General features: G+C 50.2%; 1 protein-coding gene and 1 long non-coding RNA gene across 4 annotated transcripts in view; one reads left to right on the top strand and one right to left on the bottom strand.

The window, feature by feature from the left end:
- Positions 1–4,450: 4,450 nt before the first annotated feature.
- Positions 4,451–6,844, top strand: LOC117085116. Its single transcript, XR_004437799.1, has 2 exons — positions 4,451–4,543; positions 5,466–6,844. It is a non-coding gene; the product is annotated as an uncharacterized LOC117085116 (long non-coding RNA).
- Positions 4,545–14,774, bottom strand: part of CRMP1 (collapsin response mediator protein 1) — a 72,321-nt gene continuing 62,091 nt past the window's right edge. For all 3 annotated transcript variants that reach the window (XM_033213710.1, XM_033213713.1, XM_033213711.1), the window contains 3 exons: positions 13,714–13,893; positions 9,254–9,419; positions 4,545–5,616 (listed from right to left, as the gene is read on the bottom strand). In XM_033213710.1, the coding sequence (XP_033069601.1) occupies positions 5,525–5,616; positions 9,254–9,419; positions 13,714–13,893 (438 nt within the window). In that variant the 3' untranslated portion in view covers positions 4,545–5,524. The remainder of the gene's footprint in view (positions 5,617–9,253; positions 9,420–13,713; positions 13,894–14,774) is intronic.

The following is a 14,774-nucleotide window of genomic DNA, read 5'->3' as shown; positions in this document are numbered from 1 at the left end:
CTGCATGAGGCAGGGATGTGGAGGCCTCCTGAGTCCGCATGACAGGGCTCCTCCAGAGGACAGCCTGGGCTCCAGGACCTCTTGCTCTACCTGCTGAGACTTAGAACTGTGCAGCCCCAGAGTCTTGCCTCCCTCCCTCCTTTCTGCTGTCTCTTCCCTCCCTCCTTCCCTTCTTCCCTCTCTTCACTCCCTCCCCTCCCTCCCTTCTTTCCTTTCCCCCTCTGTCCTTCTTTCCTCCTTCCCTCCCTTCTTGCCCTGTCTCCCCTCCTTCCCTCCCTTCCCTTCTCCCCTGTCCCCTCCCTCTCTCCCTCCATCATGGGGCTCCCAGCTGCATCGCAATGTGTGGGCTCTGCCTCCTCTGGCTCCCTCCTCATTTCCCCTCACAGATATTTCCCCTAATACACATCTCGCCCACATCTAATCCTGGCTCAGTGTCTGCGTCTCAGAGGACCTGGACTAAGGCACTTGCCGTCTCAGGCTTAAGGACCCTTCGACCTCCTGAGAACTCTGGGCCCAGGCAGTCCTAGAGAACTGGCTCCTGTCCATGTTCTCCTTTCTCTGGAAACCGCTTAGACACCTCCTTCATGCTCTGAGCAGAGGCAGGACAGGTCGAGAGAAGGAATAGGGTGAGACCCCAGCCTGAGGGTCACAGGGACACCTGGTCCAGGAGAAATCCCCTGCAGCAGGCATTTGCTCACCTGGCTACAGGCGAACGCTGGGAGTGTTCTCTTTTGCTACGAAACTAGAGTCATGGAGGTCCTGGTCAACATTCTTCCTTCCAAATACAATGGCCTGGATGGGGGAGGGTGGTGGCTACAGAGGCTTCCTGCTTTGTGTTGGGGCTCTTGTCCGTTGCAAGCTGGCACAGCTGGGACCCCAGGCTACACATGTGGTGTTTGGCTCCTGTCTGATAGAGGAAGACTTTGAAGACCACATCCAGGCATAATGGATAGCCAGGCTGTCTGAGTGGTTTGATAGATCTCCCAGAAAATTCCCAGATGGACCCTGGACACCTGGCACAGCCATGCCACAGCTTTCCTCCTCCTGGGAACAGGCTACCAGTGAGAGGCTTTTACTCTGAAGCCAGGTGCACCAGGGCCCCGGGATCCTTTCCTCTTAAAATCTCTGCAGGTCTGAGCTAAGAGAAAAATAGAAACCTCAAGTTGCTAAGAGCCCCTTTTGCTTAGGAAACTTCATGCTTTTTCACTTCATAAATGGACTTGATTGGAATGAACGTTTAGGCAAATGACATTGTCAGTGGGCATCATCAAGGCCACGTTCTGCCTTGGAAAGAGTAACACAGAGGAGGGTTACGCACTTTTGTCAGAAGAGTAGCTCTGTTGAGTCTATAGAGATTTGGCCACAGGCTAAGGGTAGCACCTTCTCTTGTCCACTGTTTACGGTCAAGGTGGCCAAACCAACCCTGGGGGCTAGAACATGGTAGACCCTGCTGGTGACATCTGAAAATGGTTTGGCTTTACGTAGATGAGGGAAGAGTATGTGCAAAGACCTTGCCCATTCTGTCTCACTTTTAAGAGTCAATATGCAATCTGGAGGCAGAGACAGACAAACCAACTGATGTGGTTTGGCTGTGTCTCCACCCAAATCTCATCTTGAATTGTAGCTCCCATAATTCCATGAAGTGGGAGGGACCTGGTGGGAGATAATTGAATCATGGGGGCAGTTTCCCCGCATACTGTTCTTGTGGTAGTGAATACGTCCCAAGAGATCTGATGGTTTATAAGGGCAAACCCTTTTCACTTGGTTCTCATTATCTCTCTTGCCTGCCATCATGTAGGATGTGCCTTCTGCCATGATTGTGAGGCCTCTCCAGCCACGTGGAACTGTGAGTCCGTTAAACCTATTTTTCTTTATAAATTACCCAGTCTTGGATATGTCTTTATCAGCAGAATGAGAATGGACTAATACACCAACAAATGCAGAGGGGCCAGAACCAGCCCCTCCTGGGACATCAGAGCCAACGGTTAAGTGCTCTGGATTCCAAGCCCATTTACTTCATGTTGATAGGTTCAAATTGGCCATGGCGAGAGACTTATGTTGAAACTTAATACCCAATGTGGCAGTACTGAAAGGTGGGGCCTGCTAGAGGTGATTGGGTCATGAGGGCTCTCCCTTCATGAATGGATTAATTCATTCACAGATTAGTGTATTAATGAGTCAATGGATTAATGGGTTATCATGGGAGTGGGACCAGCAGCTTTATAAGAAGAGGAAGCGAGACCTGAACCAATACACTCAGCCCCCTCACCATATGATGCCCTGCACTGCCTTAGGACTCTGCAGAGTCCCCACTAGCAAGAAGGCTTTCACCAAATGCACCACCACCACCCCAACCTTGAACTCAGTCTCAAAGTCTGTAAGAAACGAATTCCTTTTCTTTATAAACTACCCCATCTCAGGTATTCAGTTACAGTGATGCAAAATGGACTAAGACAGAAAATTGGTACCAGAAGTGCAGTTCCCAGAACCTAACTAACACTACAAACAAGGGCTTTCTACCCCACCCACCTTCACCCATTGAGTTCAGCATTGATTTGGCAGCACACTTCTGGACCACTGAATCAGAAGGATCCACACAGATAGAATCACCTGACTTACAACACAGGCCCCACTGCATCTTAATGGGGGAAAGAATAGTCTCTGCAATAAATGGTGTTGGGTCGATGGGAGATCATATGGGAAATGGAGAACCTTCAGTCCTACCTTATATTGTAATTAAAGATTATTGAGAGATGGCTCATAGACCTAAATGTGAAAGATAAAACTTTAGAAAAAACCTAGAAGACTACTGTGGTAGGCAGAATAATGCTCCCCATCCCTGCCACCAAGATGACCACATCCTAGTCCCTGGGCCTGTGAGTATGTTATGTGACATGGCTAGAAAAATTGGGTTGCAGATGAATGAATGAGAATAAATAGCCTTCCTCTAAAACTGTCTGAGAAACTCACTCTCCCTCCTCCCAAGATCTCAAGAGGTAAAAGGAAGTCACATGCCTTAAAAGGAGTGTTGCAGCTTAGTCGCCAAGAACTAAGGATTATCTGAGCCACCAGGTCTCCTATCCCCTGTAACTGTGCCTCTTGGAGGTGCTGGGGAACCTGAAGTTCGACATGGGCTCCAGATTATGCTGGCTGGACAGTGGTTTCCATGACCTGGGAGTCAGGTAAGCACCCCATCAGAGTCTGTCTTAGAGAAGGTGCTAGGGCTGCTTCTGCTTCCACTTCCACCCTGACAGGACTAAGGAGGTGAGGCCCAGAGAGCAGACTGGATAACTTCATCCTGCCAACTATACTCTTCTGGAAGTTTCCCCTTATTAGTACAAATGGGCCAAAGCTGACCATCAAAAATCCTTACCATCCATTCTTGGTCTTTCCATCCAAAAATCCTTACCATCCATTCTTGGTCTTTCTCAGTAGTTAGTTAACTTTGTTTTAAGGAAGTCTGTAACTGACCCTGAGCCAACACTTCTTTAAACCTTAACGAAGGTATCCACACGAAGCTGAGGAGTGGGGGAGGAGAAGGACACATGAAAAGCACCGAGTTGATGTGGGAGCAGACCATCCAAAGCCATCTGCCTCAAATGTCCTTGGAGCTCAGTAATTAGGAGCAAGGAGCTTTGGACTAGGGCCCAAAGTGGCTGGGTCCTGGATTCAAATCCTGGTCCCATCACTTCCTAAGTGTGTGATCCTAGACAAGTTATTGATCTCGCTCTGACTCTGTTTCCTCATTTGTAAAATGGAGATAATAATCCCTACCTCATAGAGCACCTGGCATATAGCAAGCGCTACCCAGATATTAACCCATGTATTTATCATTTCCACCAACTTCATCACCAACACCAACACCACCAACACCACCACTACTGTCACCATCATCATCACCACTGTTGTCCTCATCACCACCATCACTGTCATCACTATTGTCACCATCACCTTCATCACTACTGTCACCATCACCACCATCACCGTCATCACTACTGTCACCATCACCGTCATCACCACTATTGTCACCATCATCACCACCACCGTCATCACCACTATTGTCACCATCACCACCATCATTACTGTCACCACCATCATTGTCATCACTATTACTAACAGCTAATGGAAGCAAGCAACTTTGCCTGATGTTTTGCCCCTCCTTTAGTGTATCTCTAGCTCATGGAAATGGAGGGAATAAATGTGAAGTTTAGGAGACTGGAGTTTCCAGTCTGAGGCTGATCCATACAACACAAGAAAAATGAGAGCCAGTAAAGGCCAAACAGGATGAAATAGATGCAAGATTTGAGCCTGTTTTGTGGAAGCCCGCCCATCAGCCATCTTCCCTCTCTTCTCCTTGCGTCTCAGGAACTCAGCCTTCAGAAGTCATGAACTGAACCTCTCCTCCCACCCCCACATCCACCAGTCTCTACCAAGAGTGAGTCCTCAGGAAGCAGCCGCCACCATTCGTGATCATGTGGGGGGACTGCCAAGTATTTGTACCCAATCCAGACCACCACCACTGAAATCAAAGTGCCCCAGTCAGGTCAGTGGGCAGTTCATTTTCTTTATTTTTTCACAAGCTTTGAATTCAGAAATAAGAGCCACAACAAGTTGGTTGTTAAGTAAAAATGGGAGTGATTACAAAGGAAAACTTTGTACAAAACTTTAAAAATCTGACTGCCCCATCAACTGCCTCGGAGGGACCAGGACTCAGGCCACCCAGGGGCAGCCATCACCCCCCCCCCATCGTCAGCCCCGAATGGGGATGGGGAGACCCCTTTCTGAGTGTGAACCTGGCTCGGCCTGAAGCCTAGAGCTGGCTTGAAGAACACACACAGACCAGAAGACAGCACGGTGAGTTACAAGTGCCACGGAGACCAGGGTTTCTGACACAGGATGTGGAGGATGCTTCTTTGCAACCTAGTGCAAGGCTTCCCCTGCCATTCCGAGAATTCACGGATCTCACGGGTGGGGGTGGGGCGAGCTTCTTTCTAGTGTGGACCAGAGGTGGGGGCAATGAGTAAACATCTTCACTGCAAGAGGTTTGGGACTGTCCCTCAGGGCTTGAGGTCTCGGCATCGTGTCTCAGTCAGTCCTTGGCGATGTCCCCTCAGACGCACTCACAGACTTGCATACGTAATTTAGTAACATGCATCAACTATCCTAGAACATCTACAGGGTGCAAAGGAACCACCACTCAGAGAATCATGGAGCCAGTGGAGTTAGAAGTGGAAGGGACAGAACAAGACAATGCTAAAACCTGTGGTTCACTAGGAAGGGGGGATGAAAACACCATGCTCCGAGGTGGATTCAGCATGAACACAACTGTGGGGCAAGGAATTTCCAAGCAAACACACCACACTAGTACCACTTCTTCCTAAACAGAAAAGGGAAAGAGCATCCTTCGACTTCCCCCTCCCTCCATCAGCACCAACTAAAACTGTGGGTTTCAAATACACTGACAGGAAAAGGGATGGACATGATTCCCAGAATCCTTCACGCTAGCTCCTCTGCGCATCCGCGTTCAACCGAGGCTGGTGATGTTGGAGCGGCCACCAGGGGGCGCCACGATGCGGTGGCCGGTGCGCCTGGGATTGTTGTCATCTATCTGGGCACCTGAAAGAGAGCGCCAGTCGCTGCTGGATGGGATCTGTTAACACCAGTTCCACACTGCTCCTGGAGGCCATGTACTCTGCCATGCCCTGCGCCTTAGCAGAAGCCATGACCCCTCCCCGTCTTCAGGTGTTCTCCACTGGACCGACCTTCATTCAGGGCTCAGTCCAGGACCAGCCATGGGAAGCCTCCCTGGCCTCTGCAGAGTCCACTGCTCCCTCTTCTGTGCCCCTCAGTCCTTGGGCTCTCCCTCCTTCAGCCCTGACCACCTTGTGTTGTTCTTGTCAAAGTCCCCAGTAAAATCTGACATTGCTGAGACAGGTGATCAAACAAGTTACTGAGTGCCTACTGTGTGCAGGCACAAGGCACACACTTGGTGCTTTAACATGTTACTGCATTTAGGGCACACAATCATACTCTGAAGGGGGTGTTTGTACTCCCAACTTATGGGTGAGCCATTTGAGGCTCAGGCCACGTGTCTTGCAGGACACAGGTGTTGGGTGGTGAAGCCAGGATTGAAGCCCAAACTGGTTGGTTTTCAAAGCCCATGCTCTTAGACACGAGTATTTTACATATTGTGTGTGTGCACCTTTGCATATGCATGTGCATATGTGTGTGCACGTGCATGTGAAGTATGCAAGCTGGATTTACTTCCCTCGTTGGCAATAGGTGGATCTGGAGGGGCGTGTGGTGTGCAGAGGTTCTTAATTTTAAACTTTCAGAACCAACCATTCATTCTAATTTTACGTATTCTCTTGCATAAACACGTAAAATTCTAGCAGCAAACCCAGTGCCTGGAGCTCAACAAATATTCTATTAAATGAGTAAATCATGAAAGATGGATAATGCTGAAAGGTGGGAAGTACAGAGTCCTAATCAGGGAGGGGAAGTTGAGCTGGTGGAACCAAGGAAAAGCAAAAAGACAAAAGCAAAGAAGCTACAGTCTGCCTTTCTTCATGGTCTAGAACACAGCCTTCCTGCACAAATAACTCACAATCTTCCTGCACGCAACTTATCACCAGACCCTTGGCTAATAGAAAAACGTCAGTTAGCTCACTGCATCCACAGCATTATCAGTACTGCACAAAGCCCTCTTCAGCACACAGCATAAGCACCATCCTATACAATCTCCAGCAAGCCTTTGTTTCCTTGCAGTCAGCTCCTTTCTTGCTGACCTACCCACTGCACCCTTTCATACTTTTTCTAATAAATCTGACTTTCTTTACCTACAGCTGTCTTGGTGAATTCTTTTTACTAGCTGCAGAACACTGGCCTCACATAGTTCCCACCTGCAACAGGAAGGAGACTCAAGTTTTAGTGCTAATCATGCCTTGAATTTGGCAATTTGGAGTAAGACACCACCCCACTCCCTTGGCCTCATTTCCTTTTCAGCACAATTAGAACAGTAGACTAGACGAGCCCCTTCCAACTCTGACATTATATGATTTGTCTATGTAAGCCACTAAGAATTTGGTTCAGAGTACTGACTTTTCTTTTCTCCCATCGTTTCACTGGTAGACATTATATGTCTTCTTGCAATACAAGAATCCCCTAAAGGCCTGGAATCAGGCCTAGCACTTAGTACCTTTTTCCTGATAACCATCTGTACCTTGAAAATACCTGCTGGAAACCTTGTATTGAAATTTGACCCCAAAGTTGGAGGTGGGGCCTAATGGGAGGTGCTTGGGTCATGAAGGACAGATCACTCATGAATGGCTTGGTGTCAGCCTCATAGTAATGAGTGCATTCTTGCTCTGTTAGTTCTCAGAAGAGCTGGTTGTTAAAGAGCCTAGGCACCTCTGCCTTCTTCCTCTGTCTTCCTCTCTTGCTATGTGATCTCCACACACACCAGCTCTCCTTCGCCTTCTGCCATGCTGGAAGTAGCCTGAGGCCCTCAGCAGCAGCAGATGCTGGCACCATGCTTCTTGTACAGCCTGCAGAGCCGTGAGCCAAGTAAACCTCTTTTGTTTAATTTCCCAGCCTCAGGTATTCCTTTTTAGCAATGTAAATGGACAAAAACAGACACTAACTCATGCTACAGCTCTATAATGTAACATATGCAGATATTTAAAAAGGGCATCTGTGAGGTTGTTACTGATGTTGGAAAGCATCTATGCTGTTGGTACCAAATGAAGTCACCTATCAACCTGCCATGAGGCTGGCTGAGAGCAGTGGTGCTGTGGGCCTCAGGAGGACTAAGAGTGAAACTGAGAGAACAAGGGTGGGGAGTGGCCCTTCCAGGAGGCTTTTAACTTCATTGTTATTCTTGTTCTAAGAACAATGGGGAGGAGGATTTTCTGTCCACGTTTAATTGCAACTGAGCAGTGTTTAACTGTGTAACTCCTGAGCAGAGGTCCAGTTTGCAAACTCCTTGAGAGCGTGCGTCTTGTTGCAACCAGACAGCTTTTCCCAGGACTGAAGCCAATCCCTGTTTTGCTGATGGAGCATCACATGACTATTAGCATTCTATTTAGGTTCCATTTTGTGCAAAAATATTAAACACTGGAAGCTCTTCCATGAAAGTCTTATGGAGAGTGAGATGAATGGGGATTCATGCCCCCTCTGCCTAATCACTGAATCAGACACTTCCTGAATGGATGAGAGGTTCTGCCACCACACAACCTAAATTGATCCTTCATCCTCTCTCTCTCTTTGCCCCTTCCACTCTCTCTTTTGCTAAGTATATCACCTTTCCTGACCAGGAGTTAGCAAGCTGGTCCACTGACTAAATCCAGCCCACCGTCTGTTTCTGTACAGTCCATGACCTGAGAGGAGTTTGTACATTTTCAAATGGCTATGGAATATAACATCCTAGATGTTGACATCCTAGATGTTGCCTCTTAGCTTGCAAAGCCTAAAGTATTTGCTATCTGGCCCTCTAAGAAAAAAAATCACCATATGCTTAGTACCTAGCACAGTGTGGAACCCATGCAACGCCTCAAAAAGTTTGCAGGACAAAATTCCAATTTAACTTTCTCAACGTGTGCGTGCCTGCCCTCATGTGGCCATCTGTCGAAATTGCAGACACACCACCCTGGGGCCTTAAGAAAGTCAGGAGGGATCAAGTCAGTATCTAATTTTGTTCCCACACATTTGTTGAGCACCAAGTCCTGGTATTTTGACACGGAATTTCTTGGGGCTTCAGTTTCCTCTTTAAATAAATAGATATAATATCACTCTATGGAGTAGTGAGGATAAAATAAAATCACGGGTCATGAAATTACAACACTGCAGTGGGCAAACAGGCTAAAGACGTGCGCAGACCACACGCCCTGCAAATGGCAGCTACTCCCATCTCTTGTTCATCCCCACCACTTCATGTTTGTTTACCTTCATGAGGAAGAGTGAAAACGTCCCCAATGTGTGTAAGGATGAGTACTGGGACAATTTTGGTGCCACTCTTTGTAAACCCAGGTCAGGTACCACCATGTTGCCCCCCTAACATGGACCCCCCTCTGCTTGGTGACCATACCAGCCCACTCTGCCCCACTAGTGAGAACAGGCTCGGGCGGGGCACACTCCCTTCCCTGCTGCTTCATCTAGGGTCCAAGGCCGCGTGTCCATTTCCTCAGAAGCAGCAGGAAGGACTTGGCCCGAACTGCTGCCCGTGTGGGGAGCCTGGGCCCTCACTCATTCCTACCTGATAAGCTGAAGTTGGACTGGTGGAGGTTTCTGATGGGCGGGGGCTGGTGTTTGGAAGGCGAAGATTTGGCTGAAGGAGCGGGAGTTGCATATTTGGGTGTAGCTGGCACCTCGTACACAGGACCGTCATACATGCCCCTGGAAACCCCTCGCAATCCAAAAACCTAAACAGAGGATGGGAGAGTGTGATTGATCGACACTGTGCACCTGTGCCTTTCTGGGCAGACAAAGCAGAGCCCTGCGGGTGAGAGAGAAACCTGAGGTCACTTCGAATATGCATGCACACATACACAACACACACACGTACGACATGTGCACATCACACATATGCATCCACACTCACACATTCATACACACAAGCATGCATACATACACATATACATACCCACATGCACACACATACATAGAAGCACACACCACACATGCACTCACATACATGCAGTCATGCACATATATATACATGCACATGCAGTAAATATGCCTACACAGTAGCATACACACGTGAACATGCACACACACTCTCAAACATATACAGATATTCACACTCAAAGGCATACACTCACATATGTATACACATGCATACATGCCCACACACGTACACACTCAGATATACACACCTGTATATACGCTTACACACACACACATACACATACACACAAAGCTTCATGCAGGAGGACCCCAAATGCCTTCCAAGAAGAAATCACTTTCCCTGACACTACCGCCTACCCACCCCCGGAAAGGACCTCTGAATCCCAGACAGGCAGCAGCAAGGGCCCCATCTTCATGTATATTCTTGCAGAAGTCAATGGCAAGGCAAAGATTCGGGGGGCAGGTAGTTTGTTGGAAGACGGTTCCAGAAAGGGGGAAGAAGTGGGGAGGTGAGACAGGGAGGGAGAAAACTCAGTACAGAGGGACAAGGAGTGGGCCAGGTCTGTGGGGGGGCAGGGCTGGGGACGCTGTGGGGAGCACACCTCCGCACCAGCCTGCAGGAGGATGGGGAGGAGGACAATGGAGCCACAGCCCCAGCCCCATTGGGAAAGGGCTATGGGGGCGGAGACCATGAAAGCAGCAGGGCTTCCAGGCAGGAGGCTGTCAGCCGGCTAGAACTGCCGATAGCAGCCCAGGTGACCTCAAGGGTGGCCAAGGTTGGGAGGGCACCTGCTCCAGGCACTGGAGAACAGCCTATGTTCAGGGACCTGCCCAGGGTCCCAGCATGGGTCAGTGGCAGCGCCCTACCCCAACATGGGGCCTCACCCTCTACAGCAGGTGACAGTGTCCTGAACCCAGCCCCGGCTCCCTCCTTCTCCATAGCAGGTGACAGCACACTGATCCCCAACTCTGGCCTCCTGCCTCTCCACAGGAGGAAGCCTCAATTTTAGCACACAGTTCAAAGACCCAGCACCTGCCTATCACGTTGACGGCCCTCCCCTCTGTCCCTGGAGCCCTGCTCCCTGACTCCCTGGGCCTCACTCTATCCTGTCAGCTTTTCTCTGTGGCTTTTGCGTTGCTTCCTGGGTGAGGCCCTTCATCACTCCCTGAAGCTCAGGTGGCCAGAGGCAGGCTCTGGTGCAGGTCTCTTCCTCACCTGGCCTAGCTCCTGCAGGCATGAAGGAATCCCTGTGCGACAGGACCCCTGGTCCTACTGCTCCTGCAAACTGCTGTCTTGGCGTTTGGGGTCACATATCTGCTCTCACGGAAGCGGACTGTTAACCGCAGGCCTCAGACTCAGACCAAGAAGGAAATGAAGCCAGCCAAGGGGTGTTTCTGCCTCTTCAGTGGGTGTCCCAGCCAGGGATTTCCATGAGTCCCCTGTCCTCAAGTGGCCTGCCGCCTGTGCCTGGCCTTGTCCCGGATCTGACTTGTTTCTGCCCCATCCCTTGTTTCCCCATCCCGTGCAAAGCATCTGTGCAATTTGGTGTCTTTGACTTGGGTGCTACACCTCATGGAAGCTGGGGAGGGACCAAAACCAGACACAGAGCCTCACAGTTGGGGCTGGAGCCTGGGAGTGCAGGAAGGCCTCTGGACTTTTCCATCTCAATTGGTGCCACTTATGAAGCACACAAAGAGCAGGACCACACACGTATACGCACACACGTACACACATGCCCACACACACACACATACACATACACACAAAGCTTCATGCAGGAGGACCCCAAATGCCTTCCAAGAAGAAATCACTTTCCCTGACACTACCGCCTACCCACCCCCGGAAAGGACCTCTGAATCCCAGACAGGCAGCAGCAAGGGCCCCATCTTCATGTATATTCTTGCAGAAGTCAATGGCAAGGCAAAGATTCGGGGGGCAGGTAGTTTGTTGGAAGACGGTTCCAGAAAGGGGGAAGAAGTGGGGAGGTGAGACAGGGAGGGAGAAAACTCAGTACAGAGGGACAAGGAGTGGGCCAGGTCTGTGGGGGGGCAGGGCTGGGGACGCTGTGGGGAGCACACCTCCGCACCAGCCTGCAGGAGGATGGGGAGGAGGACAATGGAGCCACAGCCCCAGCCCCATTGGGAAAGGGCTATGGGGGCGGAGACCATGAAAGCAGCAGGGCTTCCAGGCAGGAGGCTGTCAGCCGGCTAGAACTGCCGATAGCAGCCCAGGTGACCTCAAGGGTGGCCAAGGTTGGGAGGGCACCTGCTCCAGGCACTGGAGAACAGCCTATGTTCAGGGACCTGCCCAGGGTCCCAGCATGGGTCAGTGGCAGCGCCCTACCCCAACATGGGGCCTCACCCTCTACAGCAGGTGACAGTGTCCTGAACCCAGCCCCGGCTCCCTCCTCCTCCATAGCAGGTGACAGCACACTGATCCCCAACTCTGGCCTCCTGCCTCTCCACAGGAGGAAGCCTCAATTTTAGCACACAGTTCAAAGACCCAGCACCTGCCTATCACGTTGACGGCCCTCCCCTCTGTCCCTGGAGCCCTGCTCCCTGACTCCCTGGGCCTCACTCTATCCTGTCAGCTTTTCTCTGTGGCTTTTGCGTTGCTTCCTGGGTGAGGCCCTTCATCACTCCCTGAAGCTCAGGTGGCCAGAGGCAGGCTCTGGTGCAGGTCTCTTCCTCACCTGGCCTAGCTCCTGCAGGCATGAAGGAATCCCTGTGCGACAGGACCCCTGGTCCTACTGCTCCTGCAAACTGCTGTCTTGGCGTTTGGGGTCACATATCTGCTCTCACGGAAGCGGACTGTTAACCGCAGGCCTCAGACTCAGACCAAGAAGGAAATGAAGCCAGCCAAGGGGTGTTTCTGCCTCTTCAGTGGGTGTCCCAGCCAGGGATTTCCATGAGTCCCCTGTCCTCAAGTGGCCTGCCGCCTGTGCCTGGCCTTGTCCCGGATCTGACTTGTTTCTGCCCCATCCCTTGTTTCCCCATCCCGTGCAAAGCATCTGTGCAATTTGGTGTCTTTGACTTGGGTGCTACACCTCATGGAAGCTGGGGAGGGACCAAAACCAGACACAGAGCCTCACAGTTGGGGCTGGAGCCTGGGAGTGCAGGAAGGCCTCTGGACTTTTCCATCTCAATTGGTGCCACTTATGAAGCACACAAAGAGCAGGACCACACACGTATACGCACACACGTACACACATGCCCCCACACACACAGCCCCCCACATGCTCGCATATACACACGCGCGCACACACTTCAACACATGCACACACATCCCCATATGCCTGCCCACACACGTGCACACATAACGCAAACATACATGCACACGCGCGTGCACACACACATTAAGCTGGACTTTCTGGCAAACATCAGCTGTCTCATGGGGAAAGCAGGTGCCACGGGGATGGGAGGGCCTGGCTAGGGAAGATGTTGGCTACGGGTGGGAGTCTATCTCAGCTGTAAGAAAATTCCCCCCTCTGAGTTGCTCTGAAGTTAGGAATAGAGACTGCTCCTTCCCTTTGATAGATGCCCTGAGGTCAGCGCTAAGGTTGTTCAAGGAAAATAGGGAACGACAGGGCAGAAATGTCAAGGGAGGAAGGAAGGGAAGAAAGGGCGGATCTGAAGGGAGCCCTGCCTGCAAGACGCCAGGGGTAATGCCTTGCTCCAAAGGGCCAGACCCGAGGGTTTCTGGGCCGTGACTCTGGCTAAGTCCTTCACGGCTCTGGGCTGCAAAAGAAGGATCACAGCACCTCCAGTGGGTGGGCAGGATTGCTTAAGATGACGCAGGACAGCGCCCAGAGCAGCTTGGTAAGCATCCCTCCCATGATCCACCCACCCTCACGGGTGCACACCTCTACAGTTTACAAAGCCCTGGAACTTGCGTGTCCTCATTTGATGCTCACTCCTGTCCTCAGACAGGAGCCCAGGCCAGCGTCTCAACCCATTTAACAGACAAGGAAAGGGAGGTTCCCAGAGCGATGACATTATTAACTTTGCACATGTCAGATCTCGATTCCCCAAGAGACACTGTCAGCTCTGGTCCCACGGGTGGGCCCGCTCCCCTGCAGACACACTCACCTTATTCCTGATTTTGACGCGCTGGTAGAGGTGCTCCGGGAATGGCTTCCGCGGAATGAAGCGGCCCATGCCCTTGTTAACGTTGATGTTTCCAGCTTCAAAGACGATCTTGCCCTGGCTGATGACCACTAGTGGGGAGCCGTGGCACTCCATGCCCTCGAAGATGTTGTACTCCACTGCCTGCATGAACAGCCTCAGCGTTACTTCCCAGGGTTTGCTCTGCTCCAACCGAGCTGTTCATAACAGCGATTTTGCCTAACATTATATCATAGGCATGTTCCAATGGTTTTTTTTTTCTCTCTAAAAACACCTTTTATTGACTGTCTAATATTCCACTGTATGGTCCACAATGTATGTAACCAACAGCTCAATGTTGGGCATGTAGGCTGCTGGTAGCTTTCTATAATCAAATCAATATTGTTCTGGGGCATCATGAACAGGAAGGGGGTCCCCCTGGGGTTATGCAGTGTGGCTGCTTTGACTATACTGAACATAAAAATAAATACAATGTTCTTTGTTTTATTTAAAATGTCTCTTTAAATATTTTTTTCTCTAGGATAGGTTTCTAAAACCAAATGACTGGGTGAAAGAATATGAGCTGTTTTAAAGCATGTGTTCCCTATGGGCAAATTATTTTCCCAAGGGATGAAACTAACTGACACTGTATCTGCAATAAGGGAACATTTCATGTTAGCGCCCTCCAGCATTGGGTAATGCCATTTTTTTCTTTCTCTGCTAATTTGAAAGACAAAATAACATTTCCTTTAAAACACACATTTGGCCGTTGCACGGTGGCTCATGCCTGTAATCCTAGCTACTCGGGAAGCTGAGGCATGAGAACTGCTTGAACCTGGGAGGCGGAGGTTGCAGTGAGCCAAGATCGCGCCACTGCACTCCAGCCTGGGGGATAGAGTGAGACTCTGCTTCCAGAAAACAACAACAACAAAACACAAAACCCATACATTCCTTCCATCACTCTTAAAGTGAATACTTGAACTTGTATGGCAACTGTCACCAGCCAACTGCTTTTATTTATTATTTTAAAAGTAGGTCAAAGATAT

This window comes from Trachypithecus francoisi, unplaced genomic scaffold (genome assembly GCF_009764315.1).
Source record: "Trachypithecus francoisi isolate TF-2019V2 unplaced genomic scaffold, Tfra_2.0 Lachesis_group1, whole genome shotgun sequence".
Taxonomy (NCBI): Eukaryota; Metazoa; Chordata; class Mammalia; order Primates; family Cercopithecidae; genus Trachypithecus; species Trachypithecus francoisi.
Note: the sequence above shows the minus strand (reverse complement) of the source record. Positions and strands in the feature narration are given on the sequence as shown.